At 51.2% G+C, this 22,886-nt stretch overlaps 2 protein-coding genes across 2 annotated transcripts; one reads left to right on the top strand and one right to left on the bottom strand.

The window, feature by feature from the left end:
* The first annotated feature begins 5,577 nt into the window (after positions 1–5,577).
* On the top strand, positions 5,578–11,878 carry LOC104031813 (solute carrier family 22 member 13-like). Its single transcript, XM_075706546.1, has 10 exons — positions 5,578–5,949; positions 7,157–7,260; positions 8,030–8,184; positions 8,302–8,470; positions 8,821–8,941; positions 9,568–9,662; positions 10,171–10,385; positions 11,185–11,293; positions 11,448–11,657; positions 11,785–11,878. The coding sequence occupies exons 1-10, from the start codon at positions 5,578–5,580 to the stop codon at positions 11,876–11,878; spliced, it is 1,644 nt and encodes a 547-aa protein (XP_075562661.1).
* A 3,903-nt stretch (positions 11,879–15,781) lies between these two features.
* On the bottom strand, positions 15,782–21,851 carry LOC104032668 (solute carrier family 22 member 13). The gene is made up of 10 exons (XM_075705845.1): positions 21,480–21,851; positions 20,317–20,420; positions 19,810–19,964; positions 19,078–19,246; positions 18,607–18,727; positions 17,886–17,980; positions 17,354–17,568; positions 16,762–16,870; positions 16,395–16,605; positions 15,782–15,877 (listed from the first exon to the last, which is right to left on the bottom strand). Exons 1-10 carry the CDS (start codon positions 21,849–21,851, stop codon positions 15,782–15,784), a joined length of 1,647 nt encoding a protein of 548 aa, XP_075561960.1.
* Between the last annotated feature and the right edge of the window lie 1,035 nt (positions 21,852–22,886).

Below are 22,886 nucleotides of genomic sequence, written 5' to 3'. Positions count from 1 at the left end.
GAATATATCCTTGGACAAATCTGGAGTTCATCCAGTGGGTGAAGAAAAAATAGATCTGAAACTCCCAGGGGAAAGCACTGTGCATACATCAAGGCCTGGTGCCCAGAGCAAAGAGACCAGAAGCAGTCAAGCCTGCAGAGACATGCTAGGTAAAAGTTTCATGCTTGGGAAAAACCCCTTCACTACGCTTTTTGGTTCTGAAGACAAAGGCAGCACTCCCAAGAAAGAAACAACCCAAAGGAAACCCACTAAGCCCCAGTCAGCCCTTGTCACTTTGTTTGGTTACTCCTCAGAGAAGAAGCAGACTCAACAGGAAAAACCTGCAAGATCCTCAGAACAAATGAATATTGACAACAGGCCAGAAAAGCCCCAGGGCCTCCTCAGCTCCTCCACCCAAGCAAAACAAAAGGCCTCCAAGAATGATCAGCTGCCACAGCCAGGAAAGATGGAGGTCTTCCCTAAACATATCCAGGAGAGCTCTGGACGCTTCTCGGATTCTACTGAGGGCAAGGAGACCGATGGCCTGTTGTCAGCTCCCGGCACAAGCATTTCACACGAGGATAAACATGAGAGAACTGAACTTGACGTTCATGACCAACTGGCTTTAAATAGTCAGGTTCGGCAGCAACAAGACAGCTGTTGGCCCTCTCTCATGCCAGCACAGGAAAATCAGAAAGAAGCTGCAGTAACCTCAGAAGGTGGAACAAACCCTCTACATCCTCCTCCAGAGCTAAGGCCTGCAGCTGATAACAGCAAAAATCTCATCAGGGAAGGAAATCCTCATAATACTCATCTACTAGAAATTCAGGGCACAGTGATAGATCATGGGATATTTTTTTCACCAAGCAATTCAGAGAAGTTACCCAAGGAAGCTGAGCTTCAGGTAGACAACGTGGATTTTCTGGAGGGCAATAATTTCTTCTTTTCTGGAGGACAAGATTTTCCCAGCATAGCAAGTAAAGCCCCAAGTTCAGACTTGCAAAATTCAGGGTCAGAAGCTCCACCTTGCTTTGATCCAAATCCTTCAGAATTATGCCAGGAAATCCCAGCAGAAACAAATACACCACTAGTGCTGTGGGATACCTCCAGTCTCCCACTTCTTGCTGGACAGGATGAGATTAATATTAGAGACCCGGAAGGGATTCAGAGCTGTGCACTGCTGCAGCAGTTGGATCCACAGTGCCAGGCTCCAAAGGCTGCAGAAGATACATTTGAATTGGGTCTCAGTGATGAAGGCTCAACAAACAAGCGTGTCTCCACACAGGAAGACAATTTTCCCCCAGTGTATGTGTTCACCAGCCATGCTTCTGAAATCTTTGATCAGGGTGTCTTTGATCCTTTTGATGTTGATTCAACCAAAATGAACCAGGAGGCTCCTGAAAAAGTGAACAGAAAAACATCAGCAGTTGAAGAAGATTATGAAAGTCTCTCTTCTGCAGGCCTGAATGTGTCAAATGATGGCCTTTTAGACCAGGAGTTCTTTATATAGTTGAAGAAAAGAAGAGGAAAAAGAGCATCCACCCCTGCAGCACAAGTTAGCTAATATGGGATAAAAATTGATTCATGAAATCAGTTCAGAAATCCCCCACTCCTCTGCCATGAGACAAATTCAGTTGTGCATAGGCTGATTTATTACTGTCTTAAGGAGCTAAATTTAAGGTCTTTATCTTGGTCATAGTGGATCAGTGCTCAGTTCCCGAAAAAGAACATTGCACAAACTGGCTTCACTGTGAGGAACCTCCAAGGAGAGACCAGCCAGCACCCCGTTCTCTGCACCCAGGGGTCTTCTGCAGAGGGGTTCTTCTGCACAATCTACTGCCAAGGTCCCTCAGAGGATGTGTGCATGGCTACTGTCTGCATGGCAGAGGGGAGACAGACCTCAGAAGAGGTCCACCCAGCAAGCAGCCATGAGCAACAAGCTAATCAAGAACTAGAAACTCAAATGAGAATAGAATGTCATTATCAGGAAGGAACCTAATCCTTGGCCACAAGTGCACAAGTAAAATGCAATGAACAAAGGCAAAGTTGAGGGGGGCAGGTGAACATTTGTCTCCAAATGAGGTTTAGGTGCTGCAATATTAGCATTTCAATGTAAGCCAAATGCTTAAGCCCACGTCAGAGTCAATGGAGAATTAACAAGTACAGTCTGGGGAGGGATGCAGCCCACCCTGAGAGAGACAACTGCATTCAAAAAGCTAACAGCTCTCTGGACTCTGTTAACTGTGTCGATCCACCTCCACTAACTACAGCGCAACCTTATGTATCTATTTCACATATAGACAACTACATTTAGACATCCAGAGATTAATCCAACCCAAAACATCATACCCATTTTCACCATATTGCTTGCCTACACTTAAGAATGATATCTCACTCCCCTCATTATATTTTTCCTTCAGTAGACTGCAAAATTGCTTCACATAGGAGGTTGCCATCATTAGCCTCATTGTATGATGATGAGAAAAGATAAGTGAAATGACCTTTCCAAGGTCACCTGGTCAGAAGGGCAAAGGAGGAAAGGGAACCCAGATCTCTTGAAGTCTTGGGGTGTAGGGACATTGCTACATCTGCTCTCCCTGTGCAGTTGCACTCTGACCCTCCCTGACTGCCCTTTGCTGACATAACATAAATGTTATAGGAGTTAACAATTATACTAATGATAAATAAGCTCACCAGAAACCTCAGAGGGTCAAAGCAAGAACACGTGTACTATGAAAAGGGTGGTAGAGCATATCACTTCACCTGTTTTAATCAGCTGTCTGTAAAAACACAGGGATGAAGATGTTAAAATAATTCATTTCTAAAATAATAAAAAACCCCCAACCTCCCTGCCGAAATAACCCTGGCTCTGTCAGATCTGCTGGAGGAATAAAGCTGCTTAATGACTGCATCTGCTGCAAAGCAGTGTGTCAGTGCTCTGTGTAGGGAGATTGCTCAATCAACATGAGTCAGGAAAAAGAGAGATGTCCTTGAAAGTTACATGACGCATTAGATGCTGAAGTTGGTCTCACCTGGGGATGGGGCAAGAGACTTGGGACAGAGGTGCTACCATCTCACAGCCCTGCCTGAAACCTGGTCAAGCTGCTTAGAGGTGGAGAAATGAGACCTAAAGGCTTGCAGGGATCAAGCACCTTTCACTGAAGCAGTGGGGAGTGGCCTGTTACCTGTGCCAAAGATGCTCTGAGTGACACCCCAGACCAGGTTGACACTAGTACATGACACCCACAAGCCTGGCCTCTCCCTGCCAGCACTAAGAGGAAGAGGGAAAATGCAGGAGCACCACAGCTGGTGGGTATGAATCTGTTCTGGCCGCAGTTCACCCCAACATACAGGTGTCCAAATGGGTCTCCAACCACAGTTACTCCTGATGTTCAGAGATGTGTAAGAGTAAAGCCAAGTCCATGAATTAGTGCATCAATGCTCTGCTGCCCACACCAGCCTTCCTTCCCAGGCAATGGTTTCTCTTTCTGAACTACACTTTTGGATGCTCCCTCTCCCTTCCCCTAGTCCTTGATATGTGTACATGGATGTACAGGCTTTCCAGCTGCCCATACCAGGTCTTCCTGGAGACCTGCTGATTTCTCATGCCCTCTGATAGAGGCTTTTCCAGTTTCAAGAGGCTTTGCAAGTGTTAGTAATCCACCTGGGTAAAACTGTCAGACAGAGAGAAATAAGGACAGAAATTCTAGTTGTGGGGCTCCAGGAAACAGAGGTTTGCAGGGCTGACCCAGCCTCTGTCCCTGAGAGATCGCCACCATGCAGGGTTGACCCACTCAGCCCCAGATGATGAAGATAGTCATAAGAAATGAGAAATGTCATCTTAGGCTGACAGAGTTTATAAGGGACTGAAGCTTTCCTAGGGCTTCAGAAGAGCCTCTCTGGTGACATTAGGAAGAACAGCCTCAAGAAGTCACATCTGTGTTAGCACATGAGACTGCAGTCATGTCTGGGTCACCCCCAAGGAGTTTTTATAGTCAAAATCTGACCTCTTTGCCACAGGTGGTGGCTGAGGGGCAGGAGGCAAGACCATGAGCCACACACAACAGGGTAAGCTTGAAGATTTCAGCTTGTTGCATGCTGATGGAAAAGGTGCCTACTCCCTGTTCAGCAGGACAGGATCAAAATGCCCCTGCCACAGTGGATCTCCTTGGCCAAGTCATCCCACAACATGGCCAGAGATGGATTTAGAGTAAAAGGAACCTCCGGAGGTTGCTTAGCTCAACCTCCTGTTCAAGGCATGTCTCTGAATAATAGCAAGTCCTCTCATCCAAGGATGTGGATTCAGAGCCCAGTGATATGTTTGGCTGAGTGGTGCATGCACATGATACGTTCACACCTCTGGTGTGAATTTACACAACTCTAAGTAACATTTACTCCTCTCTTCCTTTACTCCCAATAGCATTAACTGCTATGACCTCTCTCTCCCACCCCAGCTTAGAGGGTGATGTTTTAAGATCCTATCTTCTACCCCTCTTCCCACTTTCATGAGCATGTCAGTGCCATACCCACTCATGAAACACCAACGCAGACTTGTGTGATGCTCCAGTAACTTTGCTGGAGTATCAGATGTGCTACCTGGGTTGAGAGTGAAGGGCGAAGAATTTGAGGGGAGACATGAAGTGAGAAGGTCAGTGTCTAGTGACCTGTCCTTATTGCTCTGGTGAAAGCAGCCAGGAGACCTTTGCCAAATTACACACCGAATTTCATACACTGAGGGCAATCCAGCTTTCCAGTTTCCAGGAATAAAAATACAAACCACTCAGGGAGTCCATCCAGGAAGCAGCTCAGACATGCAGCAGAAATCAGGTCAATCTGCTTTTCAAGTGACATCAGAACCTCGGGCAAAACCAAGCTGGTGTCATTTCTTATCCTCAAATCCTCTGTGCTCTGTATGTCTCTGTGGATAATGTGCTATGTTTTTCTTAAGAGTACTCTCTAAGCCAAATCTATTTTAGGCTTCTCCCCAAGACACTGCAGTTCAGATCTAGTTTTATGGCTAACCAGGGTTTCTACATGGGGCAAATCAAAACCGACAGCTTAGGACGCAGCTGTCAAGACCAAGTTTACTTGACAACCAGCCATATTTCCTGGTCCAGAGGAGAACTGCTTTTCTGCTTCTCTTTCCTGCAGTCTCTGGGGTGGGTTATATATCCATTAAGCCATTAATGAGAGCAGCAAATTTACTCAGTTTGTTTCACCACACATAGGAAAATTAGCTCTCATTTGCAGAGTCACGACTTCATGTCTTGGATGAAAACCTTGTGCTGCAGCATAGTTGCCTTCAGGAGGCCTGGGGAGACACTCTGGGCTGGGACAAGAAAAGCTGTCCCCACACTGTCCCCAAGACTGCCAATGCTCTGGCACCTTTGTTCTGGCCCCAAGAACAGGAAGGGAATGGCTGGTGCCAAAGTACACCCTGGAGGACTGTAGTATGTCATTGTAATGGACAAACGTGCTGATACAAGTGCTCATTTTATCACGCCTGATTAGGGGTTTAGTGCTCACATAGCTTAAACATTAATATTTGCCTATTTAAGCAATGTGCCCTAGTGCAGCCTGGCCATAGAGATAGTCACCATGGCTGAGTTTGGAGATTTTATAAGTGCTCTGGGGGAGTTTGGGCTATATCAGAAATTGCTGGTACTGTTCCTTTCCCTCCCACTACTTCTTAGTCCTTTCCAAATGATTGGCCAAGTGTTCATGGTTGTGGATGTGCCTCATCATTGTGACACCAGCTGGATCCGTGCCATTGGCCCCAACCTGACGGAGGAAGAGCAGCTGAACCTCACCCTGCCCCGGGATGCAGACGGGGCGTACGAGCAGTGCTCCATGTACTCACCGGTGGACCGGGACCTCGCCTCCATCGTGGCGTATGGCCTGAACGCCACGGAGAAATGCAGCAGTGGCTGGGTGTACCCCTCAGCACAACCACCATCCCTGCTGACCGAGGTCTGTAATCGTCTTTTGATGTGCCAGGGACATGGAAGGGAAGGGATGGGTATATCCTGTCCTGTAGTTTGGTAAGCCAGTGCCAGCTGTTGTGCAGTCAGGCTGAGATTTACACCAGGTACTGGGGGACCATGGCTCCATCACACAGATTGCAGCTGTAATCCTTGGGAGGTTGTTGCAGGAAGACCATGATGTAGATGCCCAGAGGGGCCACAGGCAGAGATGGTGAGGGCATGAGTCCAGCACATGCTCTGCCCACCATCCCCCCCCTTTCCAATATCCTGGCCCTTGAGCCCATGATGTATTTTGCCTGGAGGGACCTTTTGGGTCACCCTGCCAGTTTCCCTTATTCTTCAGCCTGGTTCTCCTCACATCACCTTCTCTGTGAAACACATTTACCTTCCAAGAGCTTGTCGTTGATATTTCTGGGGCCTCCACAGACCTTCAGGGCTGAAACAAGACACCCCATGGGCCATGCAGTTGAGCAAAAGCTCCGTCTATCAGCATCCCCAACTTCTCCCTCCCTGGACTGCTATTCCGCTCTCACCTTCCCTCATTCCTCCCTTCTTCCTCCCTCCCTCCGTCCTTTCCTCACTCCCAGCTCCAGCACTTTTAGCAAGTACCTTCCTCTGAGCTGAAACCAGAGGAGAGAGTCCAGCCTCTGGCATTTGCAAAGGCTCCTTGGGGTCCCTGGAGCACTGTGTCCATCTCACAGCCAGCTTCTCTAGAGGCTCTTCAGCAGCTGCTGCATCCCTTCCCACTCCTGCACCAGTCCTCTTGTACCAGAGAAAACACTGCTCTTCTGCCCTTCTCATCCTTCTACCCTGTCCTGCCTTTACAGCCAGAGAAGCAGGCTGCTAGGACTCTTATCCAAAGGTCCCACTTTAAGCAAATCTTGCCAACCAGGAGGCTCCCTCAGGGATGTCTGGGTTGGAGGGGAGTCCTGCAGGTCCCAGCACTCGGGAGATGTGCACCATGATGAAGAGGCAGGCTGAGCACCTCATATGCCTGTCCCACCTCTGACTTGTGTCCTACATGCACACCATGGAGGCTCATCTCCTTGGGGGTGGGTTCTCTGCTCCCAGGGACTGGAGTGAGAGCTTGGGCACCCAACTTCTGGGTCCACCATGGACCAGAAAAGTTGCCCACCCTCAGAAAGCACCTGGGGTCTGTCAAGAGCAAAAGCAGCTGTGTTTCCTTCCTCCAGTTTGACCTGGTGTGTGACAGGAAGGACCTGAATGACATCTCCCAGTCCGTCTACATGGTGGGGCTTCTCCTAGGAGCTGTGATCTTTGGGCCACTAAGTGACAGGTGAGGAAACACAGCCACCTTCCCAGAGTTATTGCCCAGCACCCAGAAACAGCCCAGCCGAGAGTTCAAGATGTCCATGCACTGAGCGTTAAATACTCCCTCCGCAGGACTCGATTCCCTTGCCTGAGCAAGGGCATCTGGTGCCACCTGACGTGTCTGTAGATGTCTGAGGGTTAAAAAGAGGGGGAGGCCAGATACAGCCTTATGGGGGTGTCCTTCAGGAACCACAGGTCTAGCCCCTGCTCGTGTCTCAGCTACCCAAGGGTGTCTCCAGGAATCCCATAAACCTACATTTGGACATAGAGTTGTGCACAGGTGTGCACAGCTTCAGCTGTGTCCCTCCTTCCTGTGGCTCTGCTCAGCTCATGGTGTCCTGGACCAAAGTCCTCAGCTCCCTAGAGGACATGTCCACACAGGGGACATGGAAGGGAGAAGGGCACAGCATGTGTACAAGGTGCCTCACAGCACTACAGTCCATTTCAGTCTGATCCTCACTACTCTCAAGAGAGAGGACATGGGGCGCCTTCAAGGGCTGGCTCCTTTAGAAGCACCTCCTTTTGCCTTTTCTAGCACTACAATGGGTCAAAAGTGAGATGCGGCTTTTCCTGCTGGTTATTTCCTGGGGTTTATAAATAAGCTTTGTTCACATGGATGTCAAATCTCATCTGGTGTGAATGGTTCTCCGATCACTTTGTATTCCACCTGGGCTCTTCCCCATCCCCATGGGGTCTCTCCAGATACCAACTGTGTCTTCCCTCTTCCTCCACAGGGTAGGCCGTCGGCCAATCTTTCTGCTCTCCATCCTCCTCCAGTGCTTGTTTGGTGTAGGAACTGCCTTTGTGCCCCATTTCTATGTGTACATGGCCTTCAGATGTGTCATGGGGGCTTCAGTGTCAGGACTTCTGATTACTACTTTGGCTTTGGGTGAGTAGGATGCCCCTGCCCTGAGGCAGACAGATGTGGCATCAAAAGATGCAATAGCAAAAGATAGACCTGCATGTTTTGAAAAGGGTGACCCTGAACCTTCATTCTTCTTCGCAGCTACAGAATGGGTCGGTGTCTCCTCCCGGCCAAAGGCAGTGCTTATTTCTCACTGCTTTGTTGCCATCGGACAGATGCTTCTGGCTGGTTTGAGTTACGGTATTCGCAACTGGAGGCTCCTGGAGATTGCAGGATCTGCTCCAATGGTTGTCCTTTTCTTCTACATCTGGTAAGCAGGAGCTGGGCAGAGCTCCTTGCAGACAGGACAGCAGTGGGTGTGAGGGGTGGCAGTGAGGAGGCAGCAGCTCAGGAGCAGGCTGGGTCTTTCCCGTTATAGCACAGATGGTGGAGGGACTTCTGCAGAGCTCAGCACATCTTCCTGGGGCACTGGAGCCCTGAGAGCAGCAGCTGCTTTGCTTCAGCTCCCCAAATGTGGCCTTTGAAGCCTAAATGTAGGGCATTTAGACCCCCTCCATCACACATGATGCCCATGGCTTGCTGGACGTGGCCGCAAGGAGCTGGGCTGTGGGGAAACTCAGCAGGTCACGGCAGCATCTCCTGATTTCACCTCCTTGGCAGGGTGCTACCAGAATCAGCTCGGTGGCTGGTGACAAAAGGCAGAATAGAAGAAGCTAAGAAGGTCCTTCAGAAGGCAGCATCCACCAACAAGCGCACCATCCCACCAGCGCTCCTTGAGCAGGTACCTGTAATGGCACGGGGAACTGCTAGTTGTCTTCAGAGACGTTCCTCTGCGCTTGCGTTTGTAGCAGCCACTGGGGCTGAGGTCATCCGATAAACAGCTTTCCATGCCCACTGGGGATGATTTGGGGAGGGACTGTGGGTGATTCCGGCTTCAGCTGCGTTGTACAGAGATGAAGTCAGGGAAGAGGCACAGCTTGTGCTGAGGCTCAGCCTGGAGCTTTCTGGAGTCCACCTTGGGACGCGGAAAGGCCTCAAATGCTTCCCTGGCTTTCCTTCTGTGAGGACTGCAGGAGTGTTGAGGATGAGCACGAGGTCTCTGTTTAGGCTGTGGTTTTCCATGTCTAAATGCCCAAAGCGGCAGCAGGGGTTTCCTCCTTGCCCACCCCAAAGTCCCTACCTTGGGGAAATGTTCATGCCGAGGAACCTCTGTGCCACCAAACTACTGTGCTGGGCACCCAGAGCACAGGCACAGGAGCCCAGCCCCACTGGGCTGCCTGCCCTCCCAGAGCAGTTTGGGGTCACAAGCCTGTCCCACTGAGGCGTTCCTTTGGCTGCAGATGGAAAAGGAGCTAGCCATGGGTTTCCTTTGCCTGGTTTGACTCTTTGGCTTTCTGCATTTTGAAGCTGAAGCCTGAGACACAGACCAAGTCTGGAGGTACGCTGGATCTCTTTCGGAAGAAGCACCTCCGGAAGGTGACTTTAATCATGTCGTGCGCCTGGTAAGACATCCCCTGGTCCCCTCTTTCTAAACTTGTAGGTGAAGAAAAGAAGAGATTGAGGGTTGACAAGAACTGTAAATTCACTTCACGTGATTTTGGGGGTCATGTTTATGTATGTGTTCATCTGCTGTCTCTCTGTCTCCCCATGTTAGACCAGATCTACCTTATCTGGGCATGGAGAGAAGTTGATTATTGAAGATGCTGCAGGTTTTGTGAGAAAGGCTGGAGTAATTCTCACTTTTGGCAATCCCTGGACCTTGGGGTAGTTTTGTGTCCCCCTAGAAGTTATAGGTGCAATCTAAAAGTTGCTGACCACATGGGGATCCATATTGCTTTATCTCATGTAACCACATCCCACAATACTATCACAGGTGGTGACTAGAAGCAAAACAGAGATTGCTGGGAGTTTAAATAAGTTGTGTGTGGCCTAACCATCCTAATTTTTGAGGATAAACCCCTGGAAAACCCGTCTGGTTACATGTTCCATTCCGCTTTATTTGAATTTCAGGTTTGCAGACAGCTTTGTCTACTATGGGCTGAGCCTTAATGTGACAAGTTTTGGTCTGGACATCTACCTGACGCAGTTTGCCTTTGGGGCTGTGGAGTTACCAGCTCGATTTTGCTGCATTTTCCTGCTGCAGTGGTTTGGGAGGAAGAAAACCCAGGCCGTTCTCCTCCTGCTGTCTGGCGTGATGTGTCTTGTCATCACTGGCATCCCTGAAGGTGAACAACCTCTTCCCAACCCAAGAGCACAGCCGGGCAGAGCCCCAGCCAGCTCTATCCTGCTTCAGACCCATCCTCACAGCCCAGCTGGCCACAGACCCACACTCGCTGCCTCAAGTGCCACAGCCCGAGGGACTGCGTTCCCAACGTGCTGGCTTCCTCTCTGCATGACTTTTTCTTCTCCTTCAGAGCTATGCCTGGTCCTTCCACAGTTCCTGGCCCTTGGCAGGCAGTATCCATTACACACCACCACCCACTAGACACCACCACCTCCACCTACAACACACCACCACCTCCTCTCAGAAAGGTGTTGCAGAAGAGGCATTTTAAAAGTCACCATGTCTCCCTTATTTAGATGAACAGGAAAAGCAAATACCCCGCCCTTATCTGTTCTGCTTACACATTGCCGCAGTTCATAGTCTCACCCCTGCTGCTGTGCTAGTGCTGTGAGTAAGGCTGAAGGAAAGACAGGGGCTGCACAATGCTTTCAAGCTCATGCATGTGATATTTCCAACTAAACACTCCCCAAAGACTTGCAGTGGCTCAGTGGCTCACTCCAGTTGCAGATTTAGGAAATGTCCAAAGCCTCAGGAGAAATCTGGCTTCTCATTGCCAGTTGTCCAGAGGGTACTTTCCAGGAAAGGGTGTACTATGAATGATTTCCAATGTGTTAGGTGGTAGATTTGCTTGGTAAGTCCATTAGAAGGGCTGTCCCAAGAAATCCCACTGCAGAGACCTTTGGTCCCAACTGAACCTTCCCCATGGAGGTCACAGTGGCAGTATCTCTTCCTCCCCTCAGACCAGGCTGTGGCAACCACCGTCTTGGCCATCATTGGCAAGTTTACAGCCACAGCCTCCTTCTCCACCTCCTACGTCTACTCCGCAGAGCTCTTCCCCACGGTCGTCAGGTGAGGTCTCCCTATGCATCGGAGCTTCCCTCTGCCATGGCTGGTGGCAGGGGTGGGCAAGAGCCCCGTTGTCCCCATGGCCACACTCAGTCCCATGGTGGCCCAGGGGATGCTGAGCCCTGCCCACACCTCCCACTGACCCTTGCTCCCCCAGGCAGACCGGCGTGGGGCTCTGCTCGATGTCAGCACGGGTGGCAGGGATCATGGCCCCGCTGATCCGCCTCCTGGGCCAGTACCACCGGGCCATCCCCATGGCCATCTTCGGGAGTGCCCCCGTGGTGGGGGGGCTGCTCTGCATCCTGCTGCCTGAGACCCGTGGCACTGACCTGGCGGATGACACAGGGGCAGCTGCCCCCCAGCTGAGGTGGGTACCTGGAGCTCTGAATTTACGGCAAAAAAAATGTAAAGGTGCAAATTTAAGGCAAAGAGAAATACGTCAGAAACCAGGATGGAAACAGAATCATTTCTTCCTCTTTCCTTCTTCTCTTCAGCTGCAGGGGACTGGACATTTTGTCCAAGAGAGACACCACAGAAGATAGAGTAGACTTGGAGAAGGACTTCTACACGTGCTCGGAGAGCAAGTGATGAATGGACAGGCATATACTAAAGGTCTAGTCTGATCCATTCTTTCTTAAAGCGGGCCAATGAGGCAATTTTGTCTGGAAACTGGTCTTTCAGATGATCAACAAAATAGTCGTGGTCAGAGGGAGAGGAGATCTGTGTCACTCTGTGTTTGGAAAAGATGCACTTCAAACCGTTCCTCAAACCCAGTCTTTTATGCCGGGCTGCGCGAGTCCTCCCGACGTGTTTCCCAGTCCTTTGCAAACTGGTACCCGTGGAACCATCCCTGTCGTGTTTTACAGCAATAAAGAAGTGCCAGTAGAGTGGTCGTACTGGGCAAGCGAGCGCCGGGCTGTGTCCCTCCTGCACTAATGGCTTGGGCCGTCAGCCTTCTCGTCGGTCCAAGCCTCGACGTTTGATCAGGATGTCACTGAAACCCTGTCACACACGTATTTAGCTTTTATTTCTATGTGGTGTTGAATTTGAGTTTCTACATGAATAATATAAATTATACTCTGAGTTTGATAAGAGACACTTGTAATGCAATATGTGAATAATAAATGGTGTTGATTTTTTTTTTCCCTACTGTTTCACAGTTGGCCTTTGTAACTGCTATTGGCTCTGGAGTGTTTTCTACACAGAAATTGTAAGCCTGTAATTTAACACACAGATGGAAACGTGTTTGGTTTCCATCAGCCACAAACAATGCAGAAACAGAGTGTTAAAGCAGAATGACTGAGTTCAATTAGGACTTCTTTTTTTTCAAGACTTCTGATGAACAATCTGTATTTATTTTCTCTACTAGCAGCTGTGGAAGTTTCCTGAATTGTGTGGTGTACTCTGCAATTCAATGTCAGTTAAACTGAGTGGGCAGCTGGACAGCTTCCCCCAGTCATGGTCAGCCTTTAACAGTGACCTTGGCTGGCTGCTGCCAGCTCAGCCACAACATTTTAGAGGCATCTAGTGTCACGCAAAAGAGAGAGAAGGGTGGCCTCCTCTCCTGCACCACTTGTTTGCAAGCAGAGAATGTAACTGGGGCCCTCTCATGACGCCATCTCCTCAAACCACAGCGCTAGTCTTGGTTTAAGCATCAGACTGGTCACTCAGGTTTGTAGCAGCCTTTTGCTTCCAATTGCTTTGTGCTGTAGTAAACGGTGTTTTGAAGGCTGGTGCGTCCCATGTTTGGGCCAGACAGGCCTGGAGGTGATATTCATCTTGTGCTTTGGCTTTGGTGCACAAGATCTCCCCAGCATCGCATGGGACCTGGCCGTGCCTGGAGATGGGGCCGGGCATTTGCAGGATCTGGGCTTTGGCACTGACTCATGGCACAGAGTCATGAGAGCAGCATGAATGCTGCTTCTCCTCACCTCCTCAGCCATTCCCTGCTGGGTCCCTTTCTGCAAGCTTTGCTCCAGTCATGGACCTGGGCCCTTCCCAGCATGGGGCTGGGAGGAAGGAGAGGACAATGTCCTCTAGCCAAAGGGCAAAGCTCAGGATCCTGACACCTCTGCCCCACAGCCAGGAGTCAGGGTTGCAGCACAGTTTGCTGGTGTCACTGACCCCGAGGATGTGCTGATTGTCTTGGTTGTCCCTGTGGGGCTCCTCTGGCAACAGGAGCTGCTTTGCCCCATAGCTCCTGGCCTCACCTCAGGGAACAGGACCAAGCCAGGCTCTGCTGCCCCTCCACGCCATATATACCTCTGGCCCTGCCTGACCAGCTTCCTCAGCAGTGGGGAGGTTCTGGTACCTGAACCTGGGTCTCCCCCAAAGGGGAAATGGAGGTCGAGAGGTTCTGACCTGAACACAGGCAGGCATGAGTGGGTGTAGGTGCAGAAGCAGGGCCTCACTCCCATGTCTGACATAGGAGGGCCTGAAGAAGGCTTGGACATTAATCAGTATGCCTTAGCAAACCCTTTACAGTCTCCCTGGCATTTGCTTACCATTGCCGCCTTCAACACCTTCCCACAACTGGCCCTCCAGTCATGGCTTGGTAAGCCGCTCTATTAAGGTCTTGCATCTGCTCTGCCCAGCTAAACCTTGCTACCCCTTTTTGTCCTCACCTTCTCCTCAGCCTTTTGGCCCATTCCCCTTGGCTATGGGGTCATCCTCTTTCCCTCAGTTTTCCCTGCAGGTCGCTTGAGGCACTTTTTACCCTTTGCCCATAGCTTCATCATGATGAGAGCCCAAAACATCCCATTGTATGCATGCAAGTGTGTTTGCATTCTCGCATGCTATTCCACAACACTTAGCTCAACTCTGTACTGTGAGCTCTACTTATTACAGCGCAAGACCATGTGTGGACCAGGTAGCAGTGACATTAAGGCACAGCAAAACCACTGGCCATCCTCCCATTTCTGCTGAGCTGAGCGTAACATCATGAGTCAAGCTATTCAGGTGCTTTTCAGCCAGAAGTGTACCATCCAGTGGTCCTCAAACTAACCAGGTGCAGTGATCTAGAGAAAAGCAGATGAAACGGATCTTCAGCCTGCTGGAGGCGTGAATGAGATGGAAGCAGAAGTATATCAGATGTGCTTGGACACCTTTATTTATGAAGTGAGCTGAAACACAGTCTCAGAGCAGAATTCCCAAAAGGACACATGGTTCTCTCAATGACTATGCATTTTGCCCCAAGCTCTTCCCTCAGCCTTTACCCTCAATGCCTTATTTTCCATAAAAGCCAGAAGGAGGCAGCCCCCAGGCTTTGCGAAGGAAAGAGTGCCCTCGGGCAAAGGACCAAGCTCCTCTGTACTTGGGGCCACTAAACAGGGCACCACAGCAAATCCTTTGAAAAGCAGTGCCAGAGAGAAGATAGCACCACCCTCCTGATGGGACATTGTCTCATGTCACTGATTTTGTCCAAAACTCTGTCTTCATCAAACTGCATATCCGTGGGGTGCTTTGATCCATGGAAAACAGGCAGACAGACATGTATACAGACAAAGCTGGAGCAGCACCACCGTATAACTTCTGGACTTCATCTGTACCAAGCCAGTAGCAAAAGAAAGAAATCTTGAGGGATAGGAGATAAGAGAAGGAGAAGCACATGTTTTTTCTTCATAGTATAAGAAAAAAGTGGTCCTAAACCATTTAAAGACAGAAATGAATACAGCAAGAAGGAATAGACTGGAACAGGGTAAGAATAGACCTGATAGTTCCCAGAAAGATTTGCACTGTCTTCTAAGAGACCAGCTGCCACAATGTCTCTCGGTTTCCTAGAACAGACAAATTAATGGGGTCCTACACCACAGCCCGACAGCAAAATTTTCTGTGCACAAAGCATCATGACATGCTTTAATTCAAAGCCACCAACGCTAAGGCGAAAATTCTGCTGCCTGTTAGACATCTTTGCTCGCTGCTTGCTGTTTCTTCCATCACATCTTTTTTTTCTCAGCTGAGTGTCTCAAATTTTTAAAAAAAAAGAATAAAAAGGAGTGTTTTTAAGAGAGGGTGAGAAGATCATGCTAGACAGTCAAGAGAAATCACTCCTTGCAAGCGTGAGATTGTTTTCAGCGCTGCATCTTGCTCTGGCTTTCTCTTTAGTGAGCACAGTACTCAGTTGCAAGTCTATTCAATGCTCTAGCAGGTGTCTCATTTGGACATAGTTTACAGTCTCACATTCCTGGAGATGGGACAGGAAAAAAGAAGACAAAATGTTGCCCCCATCCTGGTTTCTGTTTTTTCTTTTTTCCCTTAAATGAAAAGCATCAGATTTTCTCCAGCAAGAGCACTGTTGAAAGCCAGAGGCAGCATGCAGTGCCTGAGGACAAGCTATAGAGGGAGATACAGGAAGGCAAGAAAGAAAAGGAAAAACAAGAATTGGCAGTGAGCATTTGAGAGGTGGTGGTGTCCTGCAAATGGAGACCCTGCCTGTCCTCAGTGCCAGCACAGCACTAGGTTGCCTTTAGCTACAGCCGCTTGCAGGTCCAGCTAGAAGTGAGTGGTCTTTGTGTACTCATTGTCTTGGCCACCATCTTTTCCTTTCATGTGTCCATTTTCAGAGCTGCTGTTGGCATTTTCACAGACCTAATGAAAGGGAAATGTGTTTAAAAGCAAAGAAAGGCCCGTTACGATCCGATGGCAGCCTTCTCTGAGCCATGCAGCCTTTAGCAACTTGGCTTCCCATTCACTACTCACTCTCTGGGCCTCCATGGACACCCTTCTCCCAGTAAAAGCATCGGGGTGCAATTCTACCCTGTCCCATGGGCAATGGGGTGCTGGGAGCTATGCAAGGCTGAAAGCCAGAGGACATGGCTGCAAGGCACCAGCCCTTCCCCGGTAGAAGGACAGGTGGTGAGCCAAGCGAAGCATTGGCCGCTCCTGCAGTCCTTCCATTCCAAGGACAGGAACGAAGGGATGACCACCATGGGCAGGGTTATGGCGCCTCCTCCCCTCCCTCTGCAGTGGGGCAGCCCCACTCCCTGCTCTCCCATCACTGTAAGCCCTCAAAGAAACCCCCAGCAGCAGCCCATGCAATGCCGATGGCCTCCCACAACGCTGGCACCCCATTTCCCTGCCCAAGAGGCACCCGCTGGCCACCCACCTCAGCTGGGGGGTGGCCGCCCCCTGTGTCATCCGCCAGGTCAGTGTCACGGGTCTCAGGCAGCAGGATGCAGAGCAGCCCCCCCACCACAGGCGCACTCCCGAAGATGATCATGGGGATGGCCCGGTGGTACTGGCCCAGGAGGCGGATCAGCGGGGCCATGATCCCCGCCACCCGTGCTGACATTGAGCACAGCCCCACGCCGGTCTGCCTGGGGGAGCGAGGGGCAGCAGGAGACGTGGGCAGGGCTTGCCCCCACCCCCAGGCCACCATGGGACCAAGTGCAGCCATGGGGACAACGGGGCTCTTGCCCACCACTGCCGCCAGCCATGGCAGAGGGAAGCTCCGATGCATGGGGAGACCTCACCTGACGACCGTGGGGAAGAGCTCTGCAGAGTAGACGTAGGAGGTGGAGAAGGAGGCTGAGGCAGTAAACTTGCCAATGATGGCCAGGATGGTGGTCACCCCCGGCTGGTCTGAGGGGAGGCAGAAAGACCACTGTTGTGAGATGAAGGAGGGCCCAGCGCTGCTCGGGATGGAGGCTTGGGATGCACAGCAACAACTGTGTCGCCTGCAGGGAGCCATCACCTCTGAACAGTGCCTGAACATGGACCGAGGAACAGCTCTGGCTGGGGGCCACCTTCAGTGCACTTTGCATCCATCACCTCACCTCCCCAGGTATTAATTTTCCTGGAGGACAAGCCTACTAATAGGTGGTCTACCAGGCTCAGCTCTACCTTATCCTAACACAATCAGCAGGCAAAGGTTTGCTGATCAGAATGGGCCTTGGGGAGTTGACCAAGTCCCTTGTGGCCATGGCACCAGGGTCAGCTCAAACCCTGAGAGATGTGAGCCAGCCTGGCTGGGAGGACAGGACCTGCACCAGAAAGTGAAGGGTTGGGGCTCTGTGCCTCCCTGTCCCAGAGGTTTTCCTCTCAGGATGGGAAGAGGTTTTTCACCTTCAGGGATGCCAGTGATGATCAGACACACTAGGCCGCTCAGCAGCAGGAGAACAGCCTGGGTTTTCTTCCTCCCGAACCACTGCAGCGTGAAGATACAACCAATACGAGCTGGGATTTCCACTGCTCCAAACGCAAGCTGTGTCAGGTAGATGTCCAGACCAAAATTTGTCACGTTCAGACTCAGCCCATAGTAGACAAGGCTGTTCACAAACCTGAAAGTCGGGCATGGTGGCACTGAGCATATCTATTGGCCATGAGCAAATACAATATTGATCTCCAATGACAACATTTTGACCAAGCCACAGCATTTCCAAGGGGACATAAAACCAGACCAAGTCCATAGGATTGCCAAGGCTGGAATGGCTCTAACTTTTCCCACAAACCGCATAGCATCTTGAATAGCCAGAAACAGAAATATCCATCAATAACACCCAAAAACCCCAAGGTAAATTTACTGTTATGACTAACAATCAATACCTTCTTTTATTCACCTAGGAGCTCAGAAAGAGAAGACCAGAGAATTTCTTACCAGGTGCACGACATGATTAAAGTCACCTTCCGGAGGTGCTTCTTCCGAAAGAGATCCAGTGTACCTCCAGACTTGGTCTGTGTCTCAGGCTTCAGCTTCAAAATGCAGAAAGCCAAAGAGTCAAACCAGGCAAAGGAAACCCATGGCTAGCTCCTTTTCCATCTGCAGCCAAAGGATCGCCTCAGTGGGACAGGCTTGTGACCCCAAACTGCTCTGGGAGGGCAGGCAGCCCAGTGGGGCTGGGCTCCTGTGCCTGTGCTCTGGGTGCCCAGCACAGTAGTTTGGTGGCACAGAGGTTCCTCGGCATGAACATTTCCCCAAGGTAGGGACTTTGGGGTGGGCAAGGAGGAAACCCCTGCTGCCGCTTTGGGCATTTAGACATGGAAAACCACAGCCTAAACAGAGACCTCGTGCTCATCCTCAACACTCCTGCAGTCCTCACAGAAGGAAAGCCAGGGAAGCATTTGAGGCCTTTCCGCGTCCCAAGGTGGACTCCAGAAAGCTCCAGGCTGAGCCTCAGCACAAGCTGTGCCTCTTCCCTGACTTCATCTCTGTACAACGCAGCTGAAGCCGGAATCACCCACAGTCCCTCCCCAAATCATCCCCAGTGGGCATGGAAAGCTGTTTATCGGATGACCTCAGCCCCAGTGGCTGCTACAAACGCAAGCGCAGAGGAACGTCTCTGAAGACAACTAGCAGTTCCCCGTGCCATTACAGGTACCTGCTCAAGGAGCGCTGGTGGGATGGTGCGCTTGTTGGTGGATGCTGCCTTCTGAAGGACCTTCTTAGCTTCTTCTATTCTGCCTTTTGTCACCAGCCACCGAGCTGATTCTGGTAGCACCCTGCCAAGGAGGTGAAATCAGGAGATGCTGCCGTGACCTGCTGAGTTTCCCCACAGCCCAGCTCCTTGCGGCCACGTCCAGCAAGCCATGGGCATCATGTGTGATGGAGGGGGTCTAAATGCCCTACATTTAGGCTTCAAAGGCCACATTTGGGGAGCTGAAGCAAAGCAGCTGCTGCTCTCAGGGCTCCAGTGCCCCAGGAAGATGTGCTGAGCTCTGCAGAAGTCCCTCCACCATCTGTGCTATAACGGGAAAGACCCAGCCTGCTCCTGAGCTGCTGCCTCCTCACTGCCACCCCTCACACCCACTGCTGTCCTGTCTGCAAGGAGCTCTGCCCGCATCCCACTTACTGAATGCAGAAGAAAAAGGCAAATATAGGAGCAGATCCCGCAATCTGCAGGAGCCTCCAGTTGCGAATACCGTAACTCAAACCAGCCAGAAGCATCTGTCCGATGGCGAAACAGCAGTGAGAAATAAGCACTGCCTTTGGCCGGGAGGAGACACCGACCCATTCTGTAGCTGCGAAGAAGAATGAAGGTTCAGAGTTATCCATGCAAATGATTTCCCCTGACACATACAGGGTGTTTTCCCTGGAGAAAAGCTCTCCTGGAGGTGAGGAGCAACCAGCTCTGGCATCAGTCACATATGCAAGTCACCAGTGGTTCATGAGATGCATCACCTCTCCTTATTGTCTGGGTATCCTGGTCCTCTGCCAGAGGACATGAAGCTCAGGTATATCACCTCTTTGCTCTCAGCGTCCACAGAGCCCCTCACCGTGGCAGAGCTGGGGCCCAAATCGATCATGTCCCAGAGCCACTGGCTCTCTGCCCACACTGACTTCCTGAGCTGGAAGGCTGTCCCCTTGCCCTCCTCTGAGCACTGGCGTGGGAGAGATGCTCCCCGTGGTTCTCACTCAGGGTTGAGGAGATGCCAAAGTGCCAAAGAACAGTGCAGAGCAAGAGCTGTCCTAACCACGGTGTTTTTCACGCCACACATGATGATTTTTATTTCTTTACAGATATTTCCTATTGCATTTTGAGAGGCCACATCTATCTGCCTCAAGGCATGGGCATCCCACTCACCTAAGGCCAGTATTGTCATGGTGATCCCTGACACGGAAGCCCCCACGACACATCTGAAGGCCATGTACACATAGAAATGGGACACAAAGGCAGTTCCTACACCAAACAAGCCCTGGAGGAAGACGGAAATCAGAATGACTGGTCGGCGGCCGATCCTGTGGAGGAAGAGGGAAGACACAGTTAGTACTTGGAGTGACCTCATGGAGACGGAGAAGAGCTCAGTGGGTCACACCATGATCGTATCGCCCTCTTTTGAGGGTGATGAGGCTCAGACTGGACTCCCGGTTGACATGTGAAGCACCCTGTGCACAGGTTGTGCCCTTCTCCCTTCCACCCCCACTATGGCCATGTCGTCACAGGACCTGAGGACTTTGGTCAGGGTCCCTGTTAGTGAGGAGCAGTGACAAAATGCACAGGGTGCAGTGACCAGCCAGGCTGGGAGCAGTGTGCTACTCTGCGCACTGCCGGCTTTGCACAGACCCTGGATGGGTGGCTGTGTCTCCTCACCTGTCACTTAATGGCCCGAAGAGCATGGATCCTAGGAACAGCCCCATCATGTAGATGGACTGGGAGATGTCGTTCAGGTCCTTTCTGTCACACACCAGGTCAAACTGCAGGAAGGAAATAGAGCTGCTTTTGCTCTCGACAGGCTCCAGACACTTTCTGATCCCACCTCCAAGGATGTGAGTTCCCATGGTGTGCACATAGCACACAAGTCAATGGTGGGACAAGCCTGTGGGACACTCAGTGGTGCCCCTCTCCCAAACACTGGGACCTGCTGGACTCCCCTCCAGCCCAGGTACCCCCAGGGGAGCCTCCTGGTTGGCAAGTTTTGCTTAAACTGGGGCTTGGGACAGAAGTCCCAGCACCTTGCTTCTCCTAGACTGCCTTCTCTCCCAAAGGAAAAAGGATGAGTGCAACAGTGATTCCCAGGCCAAGCAGTTTCTGTTAAAGAGATGTTCTGCAACTGCCAGCATCCAGAGGGCATGTGTAGGAAATATATATAGGAATATGTATAGGAAACAGAGAGGTCAGAAAGCACTGAAAGAAGGTTAGCCCTGCTCACTGGAGCACTGTTGGTGTTGCTGAAGCTCCAGGTGACTGCCAGATGTGTGGCTTTGCAAGCTCTCCTCTCCTCATCAGACCTGGTACCTCCACCCAGAGTGAGGAGCAGTGAGGTGCTCGGGCTGTTCGTAACAACCCTGAGCTGGGGTCTCCACACTGACACCCCGAGGCAGACACCCCACAGCCTCTCACCCTGACAAGTTCCCCACCATGCATGGGAGGAGAAACCAAGTGCTGAGCCTGCCTCCTTCCCCTGGCCGGGTGTCCAAAGCACAAAGCTGTACATGGGGACAAGATGGAAGGTTACCGTCAGTCTGCAGAGGGGCAGCTGGGGCAGGGAGACCAAAAAGGTCCCACCAGAAGTGATTAATGTCTCCACTGGCTCTGCCTGTGGTCCCGCCGACATCTATATCACAGCCTGCTTGCCTGCAACCTCTCCAGGACCACACCTGGGTGTTGGGTGGTGGAGCCAAGGTCCCCAAACTAGCAGCCCAGCCCAGCTGCACCATGGCCTGCACCAGCTTCGACTGAACTGCAGGACAGGGCAGCCGTTTGGGTGTCCCATCCCTTCCACGTCCCCGGCACATCAAAAGACGATTACAGACCTCGGTCAGCAGGGATGGTGGTTGTGCTGAGGGGTACACCCAGCCACTGCTGCATTTCTCCGTGGCATTCAGGCCATACGCCACGATGGAGGCGAGGTCCCAGTCCACCGGCGAGTACATGGAGCACTGCTCGTACGCTCCATCTGCATCCCGGGGCAGGGTGAGGTTCAGCTGCTCTTCCTCCGTCAGTCTGGGGCCAACGGCATGGATCCAGCTGGTGTCACAGTGATGTGGCACGTGTGGAACCATAAAAAGTTGGCAAAACTGGTGGAAAGCCACACTGAAGCCTGGAAACGAAGTGAGCAGCACCAGCCATTTCTGAAATGGCCCAAAATCACCAACCGCTTTCAAAATTTCCCCGATGCCTGACATTGGCAGCTGCGTCTGGAACAGGACAGTGCTGGGACAGACTTACCAGTGGGCTGGAATTAATGTTTAACCTAAGATAAGCTCTGCAATTGTAGGCAGCCACCACAAATACGTAAAGTCAGGATAGATTTAATGCCTGATGTTTTACCTGTCCTAAGTACACAGTGTAATATATTAATCACCTCTGTGCCACTCACAAACATACAGTGCTGGCTGGAGCAGAAGGACCCCTGTTTCAGGCAACCTGGATCACCCCCTCTGACAGGGCCAGGTGGCATTGCTGGGGGAAAAGACTCTTCTCCAAAGCAATTGCAGGAGTTGCATTTGCTGAACTGCTGAGATGGTCCCCGGTCGTTCCACTTGGGCAAGCAAGGTTCAGAGGGGCCAAGATAGCCCAGTGTGATGCAGAGCTGGGAAAAGTCCAGGGGAATAAAGGGAGTGATGTTAATGGATGGGCAGAGCTGGAGATGAGGAAGGGAGGGCAAGTTGGCTGTAGTCCCAGGCAGTGGGAGACTCCATTGCCTTCATCTTTTGCAGCTTCCCTGTGCAACCACAAGCAAGCCATGCACGGAACGTCCACCCCTCCCACCAGTTCTGGGCCACCCCCCAGGCTGGTGGGGGCTATGTGCAGGGAAGACTTGGGGAAGGCATACAGAGATGGGAGAAATCTGACACAGGGCAATGCTGCTTGAAGCAGGCTTGGCAAATCTCAGATCAGATGCCTTCCTGCCTTAAAATGATCATTGAGAACATGAAATCAACTCTGTTGAGCCCATCCCTGACATAGGAACAGCATTTGCCTGGGGCCCTGATGGGCTGTCCATGAGGAAAAGCCTCCAGAAATGCCCAAAAGCAACTTGGATGTTCCTTCTCCTGCCCACAGATCCGTGGGAAGAGCATTGTAGAAGCATGATGGAAATTGGACCATGGCTGTCCCATTTGGGTTGAGCAGAGCACATGCATGGGTCAAACTTGGAGGTACACCAGCTCCCTGGGCAGCCAGAGGAGAGATGCTGCCCTCAGGATAAGCCCAGCTTA

This window comes from Pelecanus crispus, chromosome 2, assembly GCF_030463565.1.
Source record: "Pelecanus crispus isolate bPelCri1 chromosome 2, bPelCri1.pri, whole genome shotgun sequence".
NCBI classification, from domain to species: Eukaryota; Metazoa; Chordata; class Aves; order Pelecaniformes; family Pelecanidae; genus Pelecanus; species Pelecanus crispus.
The sequence above is the reverse complement of the archived record's forward strand: the minus strand, read 5'-3'. Positions and strand labels throughout refer to the sequence as shown.